Source organism: Neophocaena asiaeorientalis, unplaced genomic scaffold (genome assembly GCF_003031525.2).
Source record: "Neophocaena asiaeorientalis asiaeorientalis breed wild unplaced genomic scaffold, Neophocaena_asiaeorientalis_V1.1 scaffold39, whole genome shotgun sequence".
Lineage (NCBI taxonomy): Eukaryota > Metazoa > Chordata > Mammalia > Artiodactyla > Phocoenidae > Neophocaena > Neophocaena asiaeorientalis.
The window spans coordinates 9324186-9346852 of record NW_020175670.1 but is presented as its reverse complement, the minus strand read 5'-3'; the positions used below and the strand labels follow the sequence as shown (position 1 = coordinate 9346852).

General features: G+C 36.0%; 1 protein-coding gene across 4 annotated transcripts in view; it reads right to left on the bottom strand.

Annotated features, from left to right (window-relative positions):
• The window catches only part of ARAP2 (ArfGAP with RhoGAP domain, ankyrin repeat and PH domain 2), a 190379-nt gene that overhangs the window by 104552 nt on the left and 63160 nt on the right, over positions 1 to 22667 (bottom strand). For all 4 annotated transcript variants that reach the window (XM_024731747.1, XM_024731749.1, XM_024731750.1 and 1 more), the window contains 3 exons: positions 15338 to 15516; positions 4492 to 4607; positions 1481 to 1680 (listed from right to left, as the gene is read on the bottom strand). In XM_024731747.1, the coding sequence (XP_024587515.1) occupies positions 1481 to 1680; positions 4492 to 4607; positions 15338 to 15516 (495 nt within the window). The remainder of the gene's footprint in view (positions 1 to 1480; positions 1681 to 4491; positions 4608 to 15337; positions 15517 to 22667) is intronic.

The window sequence follows — 22667 nt, the reverse complement described above, 5'->3', positions numbered from 1 at the left end:
TTTTTTGCTGTACACAGGCCTCTCACTGTTGTGGCCTCTCCCGTTGCGGAGCACAGGCTCCGGACGCGCAGGCTCAGCGGCCATGGCTCACGGGCCTAGCCGCTCCGCCGCAAGTGGGATATTCCCGGCCTGGGGCACGAACCCGTGTCCCCTGCATTGGCAGGTGGACTCTCAACCACTGCACCGCCAGGGAATCCCCTAGATTACTTTTAATACCTAATATAATAAAAGGTTATGTAATAGTTGCTGGTACCTGCAAATTCAAATTTTGCTTTTTTGAACTTCCTGTAAATTTTTGTTTTTCAAATATTTTTGATCCAGAGTTGTTCGATGTAGAACCGTGAATAAGGAGGACCAACTGTACTTACACAGAGAGTGAATAAGTGACAGGGTGAGGATCCTGAGAAGAGAGGAAAGGAAGGGAACATATGTAGACAGAGAAGCCTTAAACAACACAAACGCTATCTCTTCCAGTGAGACTGGAGAGGAGAAGAGGTTAGGAAAAAATACGAAGTCAAGGAGGATTAACTGATGCTTTTTACTGATGTAGGTGATCAGCTCATGAGGACATCTACCTCAGTGTGATGAGAAATGTGGTAGCACAGAGCTCTAGAAAACTCTGAAGGGCTTGAAGCAGCTGTCCTGTCTTTGCTTTGAGGTGCTCTTCCTCTGCATTCTCTCAGTGAAACCTGTGCTCAACTCTATTCCTGCCCTTATCACATTCTATTGCAATTACTATTTATATATTTGTGCAGGAAATGTCATGTCTTGTCTTACAGAGCATTTTAATTCCCAGGAACAGCACAGTACCTGGTAGAGCTGAAAAGCTGAAGGAAAGTTTAGGTTGTAGCTAACTTTTTCCAAGACCTCCACGGTCGCATACCTAAGCTAGGGTCCATTCCCTCTACTCACTTGGACAGCTGTCTTACCTCCCAAATACAAGGAGCTGTCAAATAGTTTGTAAGGTATAAGATCACAAGAAGAAAATTAGTCACAGTACTGGTTACTTTCATAAACTTCAATACACCTGGAAAATGCTTCTATATAAAAATTCTCGTTATAAGAGATACCAGATCTGGTGAACCAAGATTAGAGTGCAGAGCAGGTTGATGTGAAAAATAGATCTTACAAAATATGACTGAGGAAAAAGGGACAAATCATACGAAGTGCAAGCGTGTTCAGGGTGCATTCTGAAACACATTCATCCAAAACCTAAAAATTTCAGCATCGTCTTTTTAAAATCCATACATGGGCCAGCAGGCACAAAAAAATGATTACATGCTTAAAAATCAATTTTTATATTTAAGTCATGCATAAGAGAAGTTTAGAATGATATTCCTAAATTTGATTTAAATGTAATAAATTTTCTCTGTTTTTATTTTTCATAGCCATTAGCTGGGACACAGTATATACGACACTAAAGAGCATTCAGTGCCAATCTGCCACCAAACAGTGATGAGCATAACTTATCACTAATTACCTGCACACTTCTTACAGATGACAACACAGAGATTGATGGATGCCCAGTCAGGATTTGGGGCTTTACAATCTGCACAGCTCCTGTTGGACTCATTGAACCAAATCTTCTCAGCTACTTCATAATCAGAGAGAGTTTCTGCTATCGATTGCTGCACAGCTTCAATCCACTCTTGTTTCTCTTTTTCAGACTCGGCTGTAAAGCTGAAACAATGAACATTTCTGCATTATCGATCTCCCTTGTAAAAGCCAATTAAGCAGTATGTTCAGTTTGCATATTCATTTCACTCATAAATTAAACAGCTGCTGAAAAATATGCCTTCCAGGCGGTTGGAGTCTTTTCTGTTAAAAATCATCTCATTGAGAAATCTATTTTTTTCCTTTAACTTTCCACATTGCTTATGACTTTGTTTACCTATCTTGAACCAAAATTAACATACACATTTTTCTGACCAGGATATAAAAATCACCTTGTTAGGTCAAAAGCTTAAAAGAGAAGTCATGCTTCCTAAGCAGTGGTTACATAATAATCAATAAGAGACTGGCAGAGTTTCAGGACTATTGGCTTATTTTGCCAAGAAAATATGCCATAGTCTGAAACTAAGTTATCAAAAACACCCACGAGAAATTTTGATTTTTTGTCTTAAAAATAGATGCTTGTTTTTAAAATAGAAGAATGTCCAGATGGCTTTAAGAAACTGAGAAATCAAAAAAGTTTTAAGTGATTACTATTCTAACAGCATTCTAACTCATTTTTAGCCATGTAATTCTTAGTGTTTATTGCGTGCCCGAGTGAAGGAATAAAACATTAAAACATCAGTTCACTCTTTCAAGAAATATTTACTGAGTACTTATAATGTGCCAGAAAATGTGCTACATACAGTGCTCCAAACTCAGTCAATGACCCACAAAATGATGCTTAATACTGAAACTTTCTGTTCTGAAGATGAAAATGCTCTGAGAGACAATGAAAACAACAGAGGATTAACATTTTCTACGTAATCTATAAAGAAATTGAGTGGCCTACACGGATTATATTTTTTGAATCACTTCATGGTTCCATCATCACTATAATATTGATAAATTCCTTAGTGGTTTCTGCTTCTCTATAGAGATTGGTCAGAGCCCATGTGGTACAATGGAAAATAGATACTTGGTCTTAGTCCCTGGTTCCTGGTATATAGTTCCCCAAACCCTTGGAATACCCTGAATGATAAAAGTCCTTTATACGCTAATGAGATAGCTTGTGGCTGAAGGCTAGACAGCTTCAGGATGGGAGCTGGTCAGCAGAAGACCAAGATGTGACTAGAGACTTGGAACTTTCAACCAGCCCTGCCCCGTGACCTCTGGGAAGGAGAGAGAGGCTGGTGGAGTTAATCACCAATGGCCCAGGATTTCATCAATCTTGCCTATGAAGTGAAACCTCCATAAAATCCCCCAAACAGCAGGGGTTCGAAGAGCTTTCAGGGTGATGAACACATTGAGGTGCTGGGAGAGTGGTGCACCCAGAGTCATTACAGATGATTAACACATATTAAGAACACACATTAAGTTTTCTGTTTCATTGTCATAATAAAGCAATTACCAGAGTGCCATAATACAAGACATGTATCAAAATGCTAAGGTATTTGATCATACGTGCTATGAGATCCATTAAATTCAGCAACATTTTGAGCTGAGGTTACTTTTAGGAAATCACGGAGCGGTTGTAATTAGGGATTGCTCTTAAAGGACAGACTGTATTTGGTTAGGCTAAAAGAGGGCAAAATAACAATACAGCTTAAAGACAATGTAATTATCTCTTTTTATTTTATATACCTTCAAAATAAAGTAATTTTTCACATATTTCTGGATCAAAAATCACTAAGCCTTCTAAGAAAAAGAGGTATTATGAAAAGAAACTACACAAATCTCATGAAATTAGTATCTTTCAGGTTGTATGATTATTCAAATCACTTTTTCAAGGTGTTATTATACACTGGATAATAAATTACACAATATGAAAAAGTAAAAACATAAACTTTTTCTTTGTTTCAGGTGTACAGCAGAGTGATTCAGTTTTATATATATACATATATTTTTTCATATTCTTTTCCATTATAAGTTATTACAAAATATTGAATATAGTTTCCTGTGCTATACAGTAGGTACTTGTTGTTTATCCATTCTATATATAGTAGTGTGTATATGTTAATCCCAAATTCCTAATTTACCTCCCCACCATCCCCTTTGGTAACCATAAGTCTGTTTTCTATGTCTGTGAGTCTGTTTCTGTTTTGTAAATAAGTTAATTTGTTTCATTTTTCTAAGATTCCACATATAAGCAATATCATATGATATTTGTCTTTGTCTGTCTTCACTTAGTATTATAATCTCTAGGTTCATCTGTGTTGCTGCAAATGGCAAGATTTCATTATTTTTATGGATGAGTAATATTCCATTGTATATATATACCACATCTTCTTTACCCATTCATCTGTCCATGGATATTTAGGTTGCTTCCATGTCTTGGCTATTGTAAACAGTGCTGCAGTGAACACTGGGGCGCATGTATCTTTTCAAATTAGAGTTTTCTCCAGATATATGCCCAGGAGTAAGATTGTAGGATCATGTGGTAACTCTACTTTTAGTTTTTTAAGGAACCTCCATGCTCTTTTCCATAGTGGCTGCACCAATTTACATTCCCACAACACTGCAGGAGGGTTCCCTTTTCTCCACACCCTCTCTAGCATTTATTATTTGTAGACTTTTTAATGATGACCATTCTGACTGGTGTGAGGTGATACCTCACTGTAGTTTTGATTTGTGTACCTCTAATAATCAGTGATATTGAGCATCTTTTCATGTGCCTATTGGCATATTTTTATATACTGGCTAATAAATTGTACAATATGAAAAAGAACATAATTTTATTAAGTGTCCTATAAGAAGTAAAATCACCACTGGCAATGTAAAAGGGGATCAGTCAAGCTTTCCTGTAGTAGTACAAACAAAAAATGTTTAAATATAACTTACCTAAAACTCCTATAGGGAGTGATTATTTCAAAAGACTGTTTCACAGTTCGGTCCACTTGCTTTACATTTGCTACATTCATAGGAATTATGGTAATACCAAGTCCACTCTTAAAATCCTAGTTTGGAGAAAAACAACACATTATAAAGAAACAAAAATATGGATTTTGAAAGTACATTTATATTCTCTAAAATTTAATAAATCTCATCAAATTTTACTACAACATATAAAGATGGAATGATTTCATTAAAAATGGATCGAGAGTGGTTTTATTTTAGGGAGTCACTTTCAATACATGGTAACACGATAGCATTTGAAGCTTGACAGTCTATTAATAAAGCAAGGGTCTTTTCACATGAAACACAAGTTGACTAGGACATATCTCTTGAACTACATATGCCTTCCTGTTAACAGTTAGGCACTTTTTCACCTTTAGCCATTTAGTAAAGGGAACTAACAGTGAACTAACCCTTACCATATGCCCAGCTGTTTTCCAGTTGGGGGAGCCAGATGACACTGTGAGGTTGGTATAATTACTATTTAGATGAAAAGAAGGGAAAACCGAGGCTCAAAAAGGTAAATAAGTGAGGCGGAAAGTGCGGCTGGCTGTACATGGTAGAAAGGGACTGAAACCCAAGCTGTCTGACTGCTCACTCTTTGTTCTGCTGTATGTCGTTACCTCTGCTCTGTCACATTACTTTCCTCATTTGCTCTCAACCAACAGCATTACTTATATTACAATTTTATCTCATTTCCAATATTTCATTACTTTCTTCTTCCTTCAATTAGATTCTTTAAAAGCTCCTCTAATGCTATTTTCGTATGAAAACTGCCATTGGTTCAGCACCTACAGCCACTATATTCAGCTTGATCTACCAAAATTAGAAACTGTTCAAAAGGCTACAAAGTCTGCCTTCTAAAAGCATTAAAGTTTGCAATATATTATCTAGCCATAAGGGTTCTGGAATTTGATTTATCAAACCATCTCACACCTTAAAAATATAATTAATCTGTACCTCGAAAAATGAATTATCTATGTGAACAGGTTCAGGTTAAATGTGCTCTGAATTCCTAAATTAAATTATGACTAGGAAAAAGTAGCCATACTAAAGACGACTGCAAAAAATATTGGTCCACTTTCAGGAAGGACACTTCTAGCAGAGACCATGAAAGAAACAATTCACAGGTCTTCTCTTTGTCTCTCCTGTTGTACAAGCTAAAAGCAAAAGTACTATTTTCCAATCTCCCTTGCAGCTAGGAGTGAACATATGTCATACTTATGGTCAATAAAATATAAATAATTCCTGGTCTGGGGGTCAAGAGAAGGGGGGTGAAGAGACACATCTTCAAAGAAAAGACTTTCGTTCCTTGCCTTTCCATCTTCTCGGGAAACAACATCTAGAAGCACAAAGCCATTTTAAAATGTAATAAGCATCCTTGAGATAAAAAGCCTGAGGACAAATTCTTGTACTGTAAGGATGCCAGAGTGAGGAAAAAAAAAATAGGAAGAATCTTGTTCTTTGATGGCATTAGCAAGAGATTTGTTAAAACAAATCCCTGTCTATTTAAACTATCCTTCAGGTTTTTGTCATCTAATACATTCCTGGTTGATAAAATAAGTGGAATAAAAGAACATTATAACAAATTTCCCCCATTCGTAGAGGGTTTCCATTCACAAACTGCAGAAAAGTTTCACTTCATATTTTTAAAAATGTACAAGTTTTTAGTTAGAATGAAGAAATGACCCATTTGTAAACTGAGTATGATTTTTTCTGATGAAAGAACAATGGTTAATTTTGTTGGGAGAAACAAGCCAGAAATTGAGTCAGGAATATAAAAGATGCAGAGACATGCTAGGTGTTGTGAAATACTTAGAAGGTGATATACTTCCACTTTGTATCATAAGCCCACCTAACAAAAAACAGTACTATATGGAGGAGGGGAATCAAACTTTTCCAATCTGCCCCATTTTAATAAGTTTTAGCATATTGGTATAGAGTTAAACTTATAATTATCAAATTAAAGAAAACAGATTCTCAGTTATCTATACCAATGCTCCTGCTGGATAATGTAACTATTGGAGAAACTCCCAGGGCATGTGATTAGAAATTCAAACTCTCTTTTATAAATCAGAAAATAAAGTAGGGGTAACCAGGTAAGATATTTTAGAAACAGCTTTCTGATGGCTCAGCTTGATACGAGGGTACCTCTAGAATAAAACAGTCAGGCTGCATCTTCTTCAAACAATTCTCTGTGATGCAGCTTTTGACAAGACCTGGCTATCAGACTACTCCCGCTTATTATTCTCTGATGGGGGCCTGGCCTGCAGGTACTGCATGTTACTAAGGGCGGAGATACAGACTCAGACCATCAGACTAGCAGATGGTAAGACTGACAACCTTGGATGGAAACTGATGAGCCTTATCAAGGCTCCAGCCTGAAGAGATGGTACCTCATTTCAACAAGCAAGTCGTGAAGTATCTACATATAAAGCTGCAACTTCTGTTAAAAATAAAACAAGTGAGGGTTGGCTCAAGGCCCCAGATTTCTCCCAAGCAAGGCAAAGATGATTTTTTAGCCTGGAAAGAAACTGTAACCCATTTATCAGCTGCTTGCCATGGCCATATGGTTTTGAGTAATTAGAGTATCCCCTGAACTCACCGGCACAAATGGACTGTAAAATGTACAGCAGAGTAACAAAATAAATGTCAGTGCTCTTGAAAGCTATTAAATATGAAACAACTGCATTTCTTACTAAAAATATTTGTGGTGACATTAAGCTATCTTTTCACACAGTCTTTAGAACATGTTTAGAACATATCTCATTCCTGATGCTCATCAAAATTACCTGTGTTGATCTCTTCCTCCCACCCTGAGATTCTGATCCCATGAATCAGAGGGCTTGCCTAAGGATTTTCAGTTAAAAAAAAAGCAAAACAAAACTACCACCATATGATTCTCATACATAGCCAATACTGAGACACACTGAATTAGACAGCAGAACCAGTTGTAGAATCTAGACAGTATGAGTCTACAGCACTTAAATATCAGGATACAAACATTTCTCTCTGCCTTCTGCAGAGCAGAAAACAAGCATGCAGTCAGATTATACAAAAACCATTTGAAATTATTAAGACTAGTGGTTAAAAATAGGCTGGTCAGAACACAGTGACACATTGGATTGTCAAGAACCTATTTGTCCTCTATTCCAACCTTTCTGCTAATGTCCAAAGGCTTTAAAAGCATTGGTGTTCATTAAGCATATACACTCCATAACTGATTTAATACCTGTTAGTGTAGTGCTGTGAAGCTTACAAACAGCTATGAACTCTTATTTGATTTTCTTAACAATTCTGCGAAGAAGGCAGAGCAGATACATACTCCCAGTTAACTAATTGTTATTACTATTGTTATTTTATACCTCTTGAATTTGAAGGCAACCGAACATATTACCTATTAAAAAGTTAATTACAAGAAAATGCATGCTTAAAAATAACTAGCAGGCATATATAAATTTTGTAAAATGGGCCGGAATGTGAGTGTTAAACTTTCAAGAAATTTAAATTACCCATTAACTACAATCTGATTGTGAGTACTATTCTCATTTTGAAAAATAAGCACGAGTCGGGAACATGCCAAACTTCAACCTTTAAAACCCTATAAACTGCATTGACAAAAAACAAGAGCGTAGAAATTCAATAGGTAGAAATATATTGTTACAGAAAGCGTAAAGCTAAAAACAGATTCTGGAGTAAACTATATTTTACAGTTAATTTGCTGTCATACAATGTAGGATCTCAAAGAGCATGAATGGCCACACTTGGCAGAGCAGGTCTGATGTTGCAAAGGCGATGATGATGATGTGGGCACCAAGAGTCGGAACTGGGGGAGAATCTTTGCTGATCCATTTACTGGCTGTATGACTAACTGGCAAGGTCCTTAATTCATCTAGACCTCCATTTCCTCATTTATGAAAAGACAGTACTATCTACCTTATATAGCATTGCTATAAAAAGTGAATAAAGAAATACATGTTGGGGGTCTGATACATCCAGACAGTTCCCTGATTTGAGGGTTCTAAATACAGAATTTGTCTTCAATGAGAATATATCCATTTTATTTACAGTGATTGAAAGTATTCACACCAACGATTCCATATTCAACTTTCAGATTAGAATTAATGGCAAATGTTTACCACGACACTGAAATGGGTTATTTGTACAAATGCGTAGCAACAGAACCTGGCTCAAACTACCTTTTAAAACTACAAAGTGACAGAGCAAAACAACTGTTTGATTCCTAAACAGCAAAATTAAAGAAGGGTTTGTTAACCCCAAATTCGCTGAAATTTCAAACCTATTTTTGGAAACACCAGATGCCAGATTTCCATGCCAGGAATTTAAGAACTCAGTGCTTAGACATTTGTGGAAAACAGATGTGGCATTGTATGACATTGGCACAAGATTTCCAGGGAAACACCAGATGCAGAGTTTGGCCAGATATAGAACCAGAGAAACAGCAGGCCACCACCTCCATCCTGCTACTTCTTTCTGCACCACACAAGCCAGAGCCCTATGAGGTCTATTTAAATTCTGTTAGAGTTTCATTCCTATGCCAGACACGAGGGAACGTTATGTTGGGGGAATGAGTCTCTTGCTATACCCCGACTTGAGAATGTTTAATCAAGTGAATGTAGTTAAAACCTCAATGCCACAATTATCATTAAATGGATACACAAACCCACCAAGCAAGACATCTGGTTGTAATAAATTCCCTAATATTAACATGATATTCAAAAACTCATCAGGAAAAGATGGGAGACTGGCTTTCAGGACAACATAACAAATGGAAACCAAAGTCAGTTATGTTAAATTCACCTCATATCTATATTGAACAGCAGAAATTCCGTTCAAGTAGCAGTACCATATATATAACACTACATATATATACCTGAGTGTATGTTCATATTTCATTACCTATCTAAAATTTTAAAAATACTGGCTTATATACTACACCCACAACATTTCAAGATAAATAAATGTATAAAATAATTATTTTTCAGAATACAGAAAGTCTATTAGCTTTGAACTGGAAAAAAACACACAATTTATCTCTATAAACAAAATTTCTATGTAACAAAACTTAACTGAAAAGGCTTCCCCGGTGGTGCAGTGGTTAAGAATCTGCCTGCCAATGTCAGGGACACGGGTTCAAGCCCTGGCCTGGGAAGATCCCACATGCCGCGGAGCAAGCCCGTGCGCCACAACTACTGAGCCTGAGCTCTAGAGCCAGCAAGCCACAGCTACTGAGCCCACACGCCACAACTACTGAAGCCTGTGCACCTAGAACCCGTGCTCTGCAACAAGAGAAGCCACCGCAATGAGAAGCCCACACACAGGAACGAAGATCCAACACAGCCAAAAATAAATAAATAAAAATTAACTGAAAAGTGAAAAATAAGCAACAGCTTAGAAAAACAGTTGCAGAAAACATGACACGAAGATAAATATCTATATTATATGAAGAGCTTAAAGAAATTGTCAGGAGTGACAATATAATTCCAGTAAATAAATAGGAAAAAATGAAAAGAGAATTCATAAAGAAGAAAATAATATTAAAAGAAAAATTTTTTTCAAATATAAACTCTCTAGTCATGAAGACAGCAGTAAATGACTATTAATTCAACCATTTCATTCTACAAATGTTTACTGAGTGTCAGCTACTTGCCTGGAACTCCTAAGGGCACAACAGTGAATAAAGTAAACTGTCACAGCCTTAATTTGGGAATATAAAAATAATAACACTTTTAAAGTTAAAATGAAACTGGTACCTATTCTCTGTTAGGTACCTATTCAGGTACCTAACAGCATTTTAAATATAAACAATTCTTTAGAAAAGGGTCATAGGAATTCTTGTCCAGAAAGCAAATCTAAAAGAAAGAAAAGGCTACCAACAGAAGGCTCTCAGAAATCTCATTTATTTATCACGATGTGTTACCCCCATCAGAAGGTAAGATCCTAAAGAGCAGGGACCTTGTGGGTTACCAGTGAGCCCCTAGTGCCTGGAGCAGCACCTAGGAATGAAGAGGTACCCAATAAACTTTTGTAAAACAGATGAATAAATAAACACAGTGAACTGTAATCAAACTCTATTACACAACTCATTTTATACAAAGTTGAAGTAACAATGTGGAAAAACTATCATAATTATAATATATTGCAGGCATATAAACATAAGCAGAAACAAGGAATAGAAGAAACCATGCAAAAGTTAAACACATGGGGGGTGGGCTGAGAGACGGTGTAAGCATTTAAAGGGATAACATTTAATTTATATAATAGCACCACAGTGTTTTTCAACTGAGTAATTAGGTAAAGAATTTTCGTATCTATTTTTACTTTGCCATCTTCCTCTCTAACAAATGTTTCGACATATCTCTTCATAGTTCTTTTCTGCCTCTTATAGCCCATCTGGAAAAACAAAAAAACAAAAAACAAAAAACCCTAACATTACCTAAGGCATTTCTCCTACTCAGAAGCTACTTCAAGTTAGTTTCAACAATCTGCTAATAAATGAAAGGGAAACAAAGAGATTTAAAAAAAGTAAATCTTTGAACTGAGCAACTGAGAAAGTGAAAAGTCCATGTTAATTGCATAGAGTTTAGACCTGGCAGTGTACTGTTGAGAACGTGCAGATTGGCATCTTCCTTTCTGTTATCATGCCACTTTTCTTAAAAAATAAAGCATTTCAAAAATAAGACCATAATTATGATAGTCTATTCTAATAGCTATCTTAACTTAGAAAATATAAGTTCTTCATTCAGTAGAAGGGATAGATCCAGAAAAAAATGAAAGAATTACTGCAAATATATCTGTACGGATGCTTGACATGGAATATTAAGGACACCTATTGGAAGTAAAGGAAAAGCACTAGAAAAGATAAATGATAATCCACAAAGTTAGAGTAAATTCCCAGACATACACACAGAGTTAAAGAAACTTATGGGAAATAACATTTTCAAATTGTTTTTCAAATACTTTCCTGTATGCTGATTTTGCAAATGGAGTTTTAATTTTTCCAATAGATCACACTCTGGTAACAAAAGTTTGTACGCAGAAAAAGGAATTAAGCAGTTATCATATAACTTATAAGCTGAAAAATTTTAATTTTATATAAAAATTGAGATTGTAGGAAAAAACCCCAAAACAGTAGCTTTAGTTTAGAACCATACACAAGTTATTAGTAGTAGTTCTTCAAAACTATTTAAAAACTTATTACCACTAAAAAATGATTTTCTTAAATTTCCACTTAAACATTTGCACATTTCAAAGTGTTTGATCAGAAAAAAGACACACTTCCAAGTGAAAGTTAACCTCCGAAAGAGGTATAGCAACCCCAAGATTAGGGATGATGAACTAAAAGCAGCACTCAGTGCTGTCACAGGAGATCTTTACACATTTTCCATCTCCAGAAATATCTCGTTTCTTTAGCTGGATGCTTATCATTTTTCAAGAAGAAAAACCCGTAAAGCAGTGATTTACTGTGTGTGGTTTTTGCATCAGCAGTCACTGAGTCAACTGGGATGCTTTATAGGAATACAGATTCAAACCCCTGTCCCCAGAAATAATTCAATGGGTCTGGAATGAGCCCAGATATCTGGAATTTTAACATGCAACTTAAATAATGGCCTTAGAGATAGTAATCCAACTCTCTTCTTCACATGATGCCATTCAAACTGGAAGAGATTAGCTTAATTATCTGAGCCAATCAGTAGCAGAGCAAGAATGAAAACCCAGAACGGCTACAGCCCAGTCCAATCTTCTTTGCTCTAAATAAGTTTCCAATCTTCCATTTTAATAACTCTTCAACACATTCTGTAGCAGCTACCCTTCCACCTCTATCCACTGTTTGTTTACTTCCTCTGGAGAAAGTTCCAAAGTAAACTAGTAAAACTATGTATAAATAGAGGCAAGAAAAATGAAAATAGTTCATATGTGAGGGGGATGTAGGTCAGTTTTATTTTTTATTTTATTTATACTGTAAGTTATGGGGGTGATAAAAATCACTATTTTAATTTTTTTTAAACTAAACTAAACTAATTCTTTTTAAACTAAACTAAACTAATTTTTTTTAAACTAAACTTTGATTAGTTTTTTTTAAACTAAACTTTGATTCTTGGACTTAAATTAGATGTAATACAAATTAAGATACAGAGATTCAAATCTAACATCTCTTACATTTTTACGATTAGTTTATTTTTCTATCATTTAAAAAAAGCATAAGATTACTTCATGTGTTGTGTGTATAAAGCTTTTAGAAGGGACATCTAACTATTTTACTATCTTTTAGTGCTTTTCCTAAAACACTAGATTAAAGCCCTCTGCATTCAGAAGGACTCCTTATTTAGCCTGTCACCCAAGTTCTTTCCACAGTCTGCTCAACCACGTAAGAAAACCCACAAGCAACTTTCCTCTGGAGAGAAAGACATATACCAGGATGTAAAAATAGATGAAACTGGAATGGTATGTCAGGGCCTAAACATGAAGGGTCTTCCTTAATTTATCCATCTGGTCTTGAGCCAACTAATTAATTCTATAAGACTTGACTCAAGACCAAGTGCCTTAAGACCTGGCTCTATATAATACGATGCAATTTTTTTTTAAGACCACATATACAAACAATGGTGTGCACTTTTTAAAGGCGCACATATGGGCATGTTAAAGCATTGAAAACAGACTTGAAATATACATTCATCAAAAATAGGTTTACTTCTCAAAAGATGAGGAGGGGTCCAGCATAAATGCTTTAATTTTTAAGGAGATAATATTGATTAGTTGTATATGGAAGTGTTTCTAATTCCCAGACTTCACTAGATGCCCTTTTTGCCCTTCTCTGTAACTTCTGCAGAAGTCTAATAAAGTACTGAGCTCACCATCCACCATAAATGCTGATTTGTCTGACTTTTCCTCCTGGAAGGTAAGACTGTGTTCTCCTCAGTAAACACATCATTTTTAGAGTGTCTGACATGGTATACAATGTTTACTGAATGCACACTCTGAACCTCCTAGGCAACTAAGTTATTCAAGGAAAGAATTCTTAGTCTATTTCTAAAAGGTCACAAGCCAGAAATTTTCTTTTCAACATACACTTTAAAAAGACACTTTGATATAGTGGCTAAGAAGCTAGGCTTAGAGTTATAAAGTTCTTGTTTTAAATTAAACTCTGCATGATGAACTGTATTATCCTTAAACAAGTTACTTGTCATTCTCCTCATCTATAAAACATGGATAAGAATATCTTCCTCCTACATTTGTGGGGAAGATTAAAAGGGAATGTTTATAAATTAATTAGCACAGTACCTGGTACCCAACATATGGTGGTCATTATTATGCTCTTCAAGCTCAATTATTATTAAAGCAAGAATTTCTTATAATTTTTTGCTAACAAGAAAGTATTAATAAAACTTTAAAAACATATATTTTTAGAGGATAACATAAACCCAGACAATCTAGCTAATATAAATAATGAAACTAGTAATTGGAAGTCCACCAGGTCTGTGCAAGTAAAAAATAAATACCTCAATTAATTTGGCAGAGTAACTTCCATTCTGATACATGCAAATTTTGCATTTTTAACCTTATTCCATTTTTTTTTAAGTTTTAAGCATCTTCACAGACTTAAAATGTTCAATTCATACACATTATTAAGCTGTACATCACCACCCTTCTTGAGGAATATGCTAACTCTCCACGTTATTAATATGCCAACAGTGCTCAATGATGCCTTCCACAGTTAATTGGCTAAGAAATCTTATCCTTAAAAATGTAATTAATAAATCCACACTGAAGTTCAGAGGATGCCTGGATAAAGATCTATAGTTAATGTTTTTGAAACTACTGTTTGTTTTGAGTTGCTATCTCTTATCTTCTGTTATGAAAAATGTCAGCATTTATATTTCACTTTATCATAACCCATGATAATTTATCACAAAATAAGTTCATGTTAGATTGGATATCCAAAACACACTGCTTAATTCCACAAATAATGACTAACTAATACATTCTAGGCTGAAAGATTAAAAATTCATTCCTAAAAAGGGGTAAGAAAATAATTTTCTTATACATATTAAAAACCAGGTATGTTAGAGAAAAATTAGTCTACAGAATCAAATGAAATTAACAGAATTTGTTAAAACTAACATCAGTCTCCTCAAAACATTTAAATTCTCTACTGAGTCTTTTTGATGTTAACAAATTTAATATCCCAACAATCTATCTTATTTATATATGTGATATGTGTGTGTATGCATGTGTGTGAATGTGTGTATATCAATCACTTGTCTCTTGTCAATTATCTCCTCGGCAAGCAACGTATCTACTCCAAAAAAACCCCCAAATCCTGTAAACTGAAGAAAATATGTTACCTGTGCCTACTCTATAATTTTCTGTCACAAAACAAAAGAAATAACAACAGGTGCAGAACGAGGTCTATTCAACAATGGCTGTAATGGTTAATTGGTTCTTAATTATTCTCTCATGTAGTTTTGTAATGTTACTTCAGCTAAGAATACTTTTCAAAAATCAATTTTCATGATTCTATTTCCTCAGTTCCTTCAAAGGGTGATGTCCAGTCTCAAATTTGATGTAGACTACCTTCCTGATTCTGGTGGAACTGAGAAAATTCAACAGAGCAACTCTTTGTTATATTTAGTGGAGTACAGAAGGCAAAAGCAAAACTCTATCAGTAAAACATGAATAAGCCTAACAAACAAAGCACTGTTGTTAATGTAGCTTTGTCATGTTTGTAATGTAAGGAGCCACAATTTGCAATCACTGTAACATAGCTCACCTGTTCATTTTTGCAAAGCCACACACTGTTTCCACTTAACACAGTAAAAATTTTAGCTTTATAGCCTCTCAGTTCTAGATATCCACATTTCTCAGGTGCAACAGCTCCTTGAGACTGCGAGGAAAGGGCCTGTAACTTCAGTGCATTTAACAGGATGCTGATCCAGTCATTTCTCTCCTCTGAAAATAGACAAGAGAAAATACATATGCTTAGTAAGTTATAAACACATACAAATGTGGAAAGAGATTGACTTTCTCTGGAACAGATCATTTACAGATTCTTTCCCAGAACCACAATCTAAATGCTACTGTCAGCAGGGCAAATGGCCCAATTTTGTCAGGGAAAAGAAATAACACTTATTAGTCATTCCTTGGTATCCACAGGAGATTGGTCCCAGGACCCACAGCGGGTACCAAACTCTGCAGATGCTGAAGTCCCTTACAGTCAGTCAGCCCTCTGCATTCTCAGGTTCATCAACTGAGGGTTCCACCAACCAGGGATCAAAAATATCCTCAAATGTGGAAATCAAGGATATGGAGGGCTGACTGTACTCAGATGTCCTGTAACCAATATCACTGGCTTCAACTGGCACCTAAATAGAAATGCAAGATCCTAGACCCCCCTCCAGACTTGATGAATCAGAATCTTCATTTTAAGAAGATCTCCAGATGATGTGTATCCATGTTAACGTCTAAGTAGCATTCTGTTAGATTATTCATGAGATTGGATTGTCTCTTTTAATATAAGAAAGTAATATGGCTACTGAACAGGTAACAGATTGTACCCAGCAATGCAGTTACTAAAATATCCAGAAAAGCTTACTTTCTAACAGGCACTTGGAATCTACTCAAGAGTGTGCTTGCCTTGATATTCACTCACCCATTCCATTCACTAACAATAGCATCTTCATCTGTTGAATTAAAACTTAGTTCTCTCACTCTTTCCACAAAGTGACCTTCAACTATGTACAACACATTGTGTTACAGGCATAGGAGTGCGATCCAGTCCCCAAAGAGCAATCAAAGCTATAAGTCAAGTGTGATATGAACACATAATGGAACACAGAATACTACAAATGTCATGCAAGAGGTATCAAATAATGTATGAGTCAATTCAATGGAGGTAAGTGACTTGCTGAAGGTCATATAGCACGTATTAAAATTAGGAGAATCAAATGTTTTAATTCTCAGACAATTGTCCTCGGCACTATGAGAAAAAAAAAAAGGATATTTGTGTGAGCTTTTGAGGATGCGGAGCAATTTAAAAGACAAAACTGGAGTTTGGGAGGAGGATGAGCCAAACAGAATTCTAAGCAGAGGAAACACAAGACCAAAGGCAGAAACAACAAACATCTGCTCAGGGACTAATTTATGAATGAGCATATTTATAATTCTGAACTCACAAAGAAATAATAGGAAATAGGGCTGGAGATCCTACAGTGCCTAGGAGAGGAATTTGGTCTTTATTATGGAGGCAAAAGAAAACCATTTCAAAATTCTTGGCAAGAAAGGGACATGATTAAGATGACAGACCAAATTGGAAGCTTGGAGGTCAGGAATAAGGCAATAGAGACTTGAAGTATACAGTGAAAAGGGAAACATATGGAGAGTCAAGATATTAAGGAGAGTAAAAAATAGCTGTGGTTTTGAATATGTTTGACACGTGTTCACCAAAAAATGAATTAATTACTCAGAATAAAAGGTAGCTGGGTATCATGAGTCGACCAAAGAAGGTAAAAGGTTGTATTAACAGAACCACCTGAGGTTTTTAGCTCCCTGGCATGAGCGTCCAGGCAGACTGATAGCAATATGTGAATGAAGGTAATCTATACAAGGGAAGACTCATGACAGTGGATAAATGTCTAATGTAAAAGGAGAAGAAATGGTATACACCTGAGGTATAACTGATTCTAGGAGGCTAGAAAATGGGCCAGCAAAAAACAAATGGAAAAGTGATTATTAAGGTAAAAAGGAAAAAAACAAAACAGGCTAAATTCCAGGTAGGAAACTTTTTTGAGAAGGAAAGAGTAAGTAGGACCCAAGCTTGGGAAATTGCCTAGTATCTCAGATCCTTCTAAGACAGGTCTGGTTAGAGGTGATGTCATTGTGGATTGAAATAAGTCTCCATATTAGACTTGCTTACATTCCAGCATGGATCCAGAGTTATTTTACAATACAAGTCTTAATTTTTAAAGTATCTTCATTCTTTCTCACCTTCAAAACTACTAAAACCAGCTAGTTGTGTCTTTAATGACCAAGGCCAAAGTATTTATTAAAAACTCATTCAACAATATTTTACTGCAGGTATTACATAATCCTCAATAACAGTGTTTGTTCCTATATACCAGGATGAAATACTTCTCAAGTTTCCCCAGCATTATTATAAAGTAAAAGACATGAAAATATTCAGGTAACTAAGCCTATGTCAATACACAGTAGCTACTCTACATTTTACATCTACACAGACTACACTGCAATAATTTATTACATTTTCAGTAACAGCAAAAGACCTTCCACTCTACTTGGTGATTACTTGTGATCATTAAGTCCACACAAGATATTCCTGCCAAGTAAATGGTATATAGTGTTTTCTGTTTGTTTATGTTAATCCATATAAATCACTGACTTTGAAATGTAGGTCATAATTTAATGAACGGGGCCAAAGTGACTGTGGTTTCCAGACTACCATTAGCATATATCTCAGTTTGTCAGGAAATAATTTGAAACTGGCAACTCCATTAACTGTTGGACTTTAGTATATTATGGCTGTATCTAAACAAATGGTGCCCTTATAGCCTAGAAGAATTCTCTAGCTCCTGAGGGCCTCATTTACTAATAGGAAGTATACAGTCATGAAGAAGAACAGAATTGAATAGTAACATTCAGTTTATATTTAATTACCCATACCAATGGAGATAAACAGTGATACAGACAATTCAAACACAATGAAAGAGATTACAAGTGTCATTGGTATTTGGCTTTGCAAAGTGTGCATACTTGAACATGGGGAACATGCTCTGACAAGTCACAATATTCCAAAACAAATAATGATTTCCCCTTGGGCAAAGGCAAAGCTGGATACTAAGCTGGCTTTTGCCTGCTTTTCACACCAAAATACTTTTATTCTTTCCAATACCAAGTGTTTATTGAACATCTATTTTGATCTTAGCACTGTGCTAAGCACTATTCCCTCTGAGAATATACTCTGATGTTGATATATCTTTGCTCAGAGTAGAGCATTCCAGGTTGGAAAAAGAAAAAAAGGAGTTAGCAATCCCCTCAAACCTCAAATTATTTCTTGAGGTTTTCAGGAATGCCAACTCAGAGTGTACAAATCAAAAAAAAGAGATTAAAAAAAAATGAACAGGAGAGACTTAACATCCTCTGGACTACTGGATTTAGCACTAGGCATATTCATTAGTAAAAAAGGATTGATTATATGAGGGGTTACTACACAAGTGCCATGTAAAACATTAATAAAAGAATCTAACAAAGTTTGGATGTACTCTTAACTTTTGATATAATATAATCTAACTAAAGATTCCTCAGTGTAACCCATGATCAATATTAGAGAAGGAATTATTACACACCAGTGTTGTTCTTGAAATTGATAATGATTCATTCATACAAATGTCTACTGAGTGCCTACTATGTTCTAAGCCCTATTCTGAATACCAGGAATGAAGCAGTGAGCAAGACAGATCATGGCCTTACTCTCCAGAAACTTACACTCTTGTGAAAGGAGGAAGGCAATAAAATGTAGACATATATTACACGGCGACAAGTGCAATGGGATAAAATAAAGCACAGGTTGAGGGGCAAAGAAAGTGCTATTTTATATAGGGTAATAGAAAAAGGCTCAGAAAGAAGGTGGTGGTTAAGCAAAAGCCTAAAGGAAGTGGAAGTGATGGAGCAAGTTAGGAGGAGGACCGGAGGAAGAGCCTTCCAGGATACAGAAAGCAGAAAGTGCCAAGGCCAAGGCAACAGCAGATTTGGCATGCTCATGGGACAAGAGACCCCTATAGCTGCAATGCAGTGAATGAGGTAGAGCACAGAAGGAAACAAGGACAGAGAGACCAGGGTCAGATCATGCATGGACTCTGGGAATCACAGTACTTTACTCTCAGTGAGCTGGAAACATGACAGAGCATCTGAAATAAACTGACAGGACCTGACTTTCTTGTTGAAGGATCACTTTGACAACCGTACTGAAAATATGCCTGCAGTCGATCAAGGGAGGTTGTGACAATCATCAAGATAGAAATGGTGGCTTGTAGGAGAGTGACGGCGGTGGAGGTGCTGACAATTGGTCAGAACCCCGACATATTTCCAAAATCAAACTGGTAAGATTTGCTGATGGCCTGGATGCGACCGAGGTAGGAAAAGATTCGATGATGACGCCAAAGTTTGTGGCCTATTAAATTATGATAGGCAATCAAAGTACACAACAGAGAACTTTCAACTCCCCTGGCTCTTCCTCCAGATAGCAAATGTTCCATGCCTTGCTCCTTTTTTTTTAATAAATTTATTTATTTTATTTATTTATCTTTGGCTGTGTTGGGTCTTCCTTGCTGTGCGCGGGCTTTCTCTAGTTGGGGCGAGCAAGAGCTACTCTTCTGTTTTGTAGATAGGTTCATTTGTGCAATACTTTAAATTCCACATATAAGTGATATATGGTACTTGTCTTTCTCTTTGTGACTTACTTCACTTAGTATGATAATCTCTAGTTGCATTCATGTTGCTGCAAATGGCATTATTTTGTTCTTTTTTATGGCTGAGTAGTATTCCATTGTATATTTGTACCACATCTTTTTATGCATTCACTGGTTGATAGACATTTAGGTTGTTTCCATGTTTGGGCCATTGTGAATAGTGCTGCTATGAACATTGGGATGCATGTAACTTTTTGAGTTATAATTTTGTCCAGGTATATGCCCAGGAGTGGGATTATTGGATCATATGGTAATTCTATTTTTACTTTCCTGAGGAACCTCCATACTGTTTTACATACTGTCTACACCAACTTACATTCCCACCAACAGTGTAGAAGGGTGCCCTTTTCTCCACACCCTCTCCAGCATTTGTTATCTATAGACTTTTTAATGATGGCCATTCTGACCAATGTGAGGTGTACCTCATTATAGTTTTGACTTGCATTTCTCTAATAATTAGTGACGTTGAACATCTTTTCATGTGCCTACTGGCCATCTGTATGTCTTCTTTGGAAAAATGTCTATTAAGCTCTTCTGCCCAAACATTGAACGGGTTGTTTGTTTTTTGTTGTTGAGTTGTATCGGCTGTTTGTGTATTTTGGAGATTAAGCCTTTGTCGGTTGCATCATTTGCAAATATTTTCTCCCGTTCTGTAAGGTTTTTTTTTTGGTTTGGTTTGGTTTGGTTTGTTTCTTTGTTTGTTTTATGGTTTCCTTTGCCATGCCTGCAGGTTTGATTAGGTGCCATTTTTGTTTTTATTTCTATTGCCTTGGGAGACTGACCTAAGAAAACATTGGTACAATTTATGTCAGAGAATGTTTTGCTTATGTTCTCTTCTAGGAGTTTTATGGTGTCATGCCTTATGTTTAAGTCTTTAAGCCATTTTGAGTTTATTTTTGGACCACTCAGAATTCGTAAGCCTTCTAACTATGAGAACTGCCCACTGAAAATGTGATATCACCTGTTTTTTAAAGTAACACAACACCTGTGTGACTACAGGTGCCAAGGGCATACAGACTAACTGAAGGATCATTAGCTGTTACAACCCTCTGAGCAATTCCAGCAATTCTGCTTGAGGACAAAAGGAATCAGATTAAATTTTCTAGTTGAGGAAGAGAATTTTAAAGATGTTATTATTTCAATAAAATTAACTTTCAAGTAAGAAAATAACAATATTTTCACAAGGAAATCCAGGGGAATTGAAGCCTTAGAAAATTTGTGGGGAAAAGATGCCAAATTGTAATCTTCTCTTAGCAACACCAGTGGGCAATGCAGCATTTTTGAAATCTTGACACTGGTTTCAAGGGAGACAAAGGGAGCTGTGTATTTAGGTCACTCAGATACTTTTCACCAAAAATGAAGAATTCATCTCTGTTACGATGTCAAACTACTGCCCCCTTCTGCTCTAAACTTTGATTTTGCTTCTTGATTAGATTGAAGCAAAGTTTAATTAGGCTTAAAGTTCATTAAGTCAAGTTTTTCATAAGCCACTGTGGTTGATTTCTCAGTGTCCACCAAATAAAAAATAATCAACCATTTGTATACATAGAAGGAGGAATAAAAAAAAAACAATAAAATACATATAGTATCTTGCTGAAGGTTCCATACCAAATATATAGACACACGTGCCATTTACATATATATACATATACACATACATACACACACACATACACCCTTATACACTTATCCTTAAAAATGTGAGCTGTTACTATGTAAAAATGACTTTCAATGAAAACAGCATATTCATTAATTCTATGTTGACAGTCTCAGTTTTCACTGAAGCAGTATTTTCATGGTTTCAAAAATTAAACACCTAATACTTATTTAACAAACAATAATTCATACTAAGGTTCATAAAGGGTTTTTTTTTGTTTAATAGATCTTTATTGGAGTATAATTGCTTCACAATACTGTGTTAGTTTCTGTTGTATGCCAAAGTGAATCAGCCATATGCATACATATGTCCCCGTATCTCCTCCCACTTGAGCCTCCCTCTTATCCTCCCTATCCCACCCCTCTAGGTCACCGCAAAGCACTGACCCGACCTCCCTGTGCTATGCTTCTGCTTCCCACCAGCCAACTATTTTACATTCAGTAGTGTATATATGTTGATGCTACTCTCACTTCACCCCAGCTTCTCCCTCCCACCCCATGTCATCAAGTCCATTCTCTATGTCTACCTCTTTATTCCTTCCCTGCAACTAGGTTCATCAGTACCATTTTTTTTCATAGATTCCATATATATGTATTGGCATACGGTATTTGTTTTTCTCTTTCTGACTTACTTCACTCTGTAGGACAGTCTCTAGGTCCATCCACCTCACTACAAATAACTCAATTTCATTTCTTTTTATGGCTGAGTAATATTCCATTGTATACATGTGCCACATCTTCTTTATCCATTCATCTGTCAGTGGACATTTAGGTTGCTTCCACATCCTGGCTATTGTAAATAGTGCTGCAATGAACACTGTGGTATGTGTCTCTTTTTGAATTATGGTTTTCTCAGGGCATATGCCTAGTAGTGGGATTACTGGGTCATATGGTAGTTCTATTTTTAAGGAAACTCCATACTGTTTTCCATGGTGGTTGCATCAATTTACATTTCCACCAACA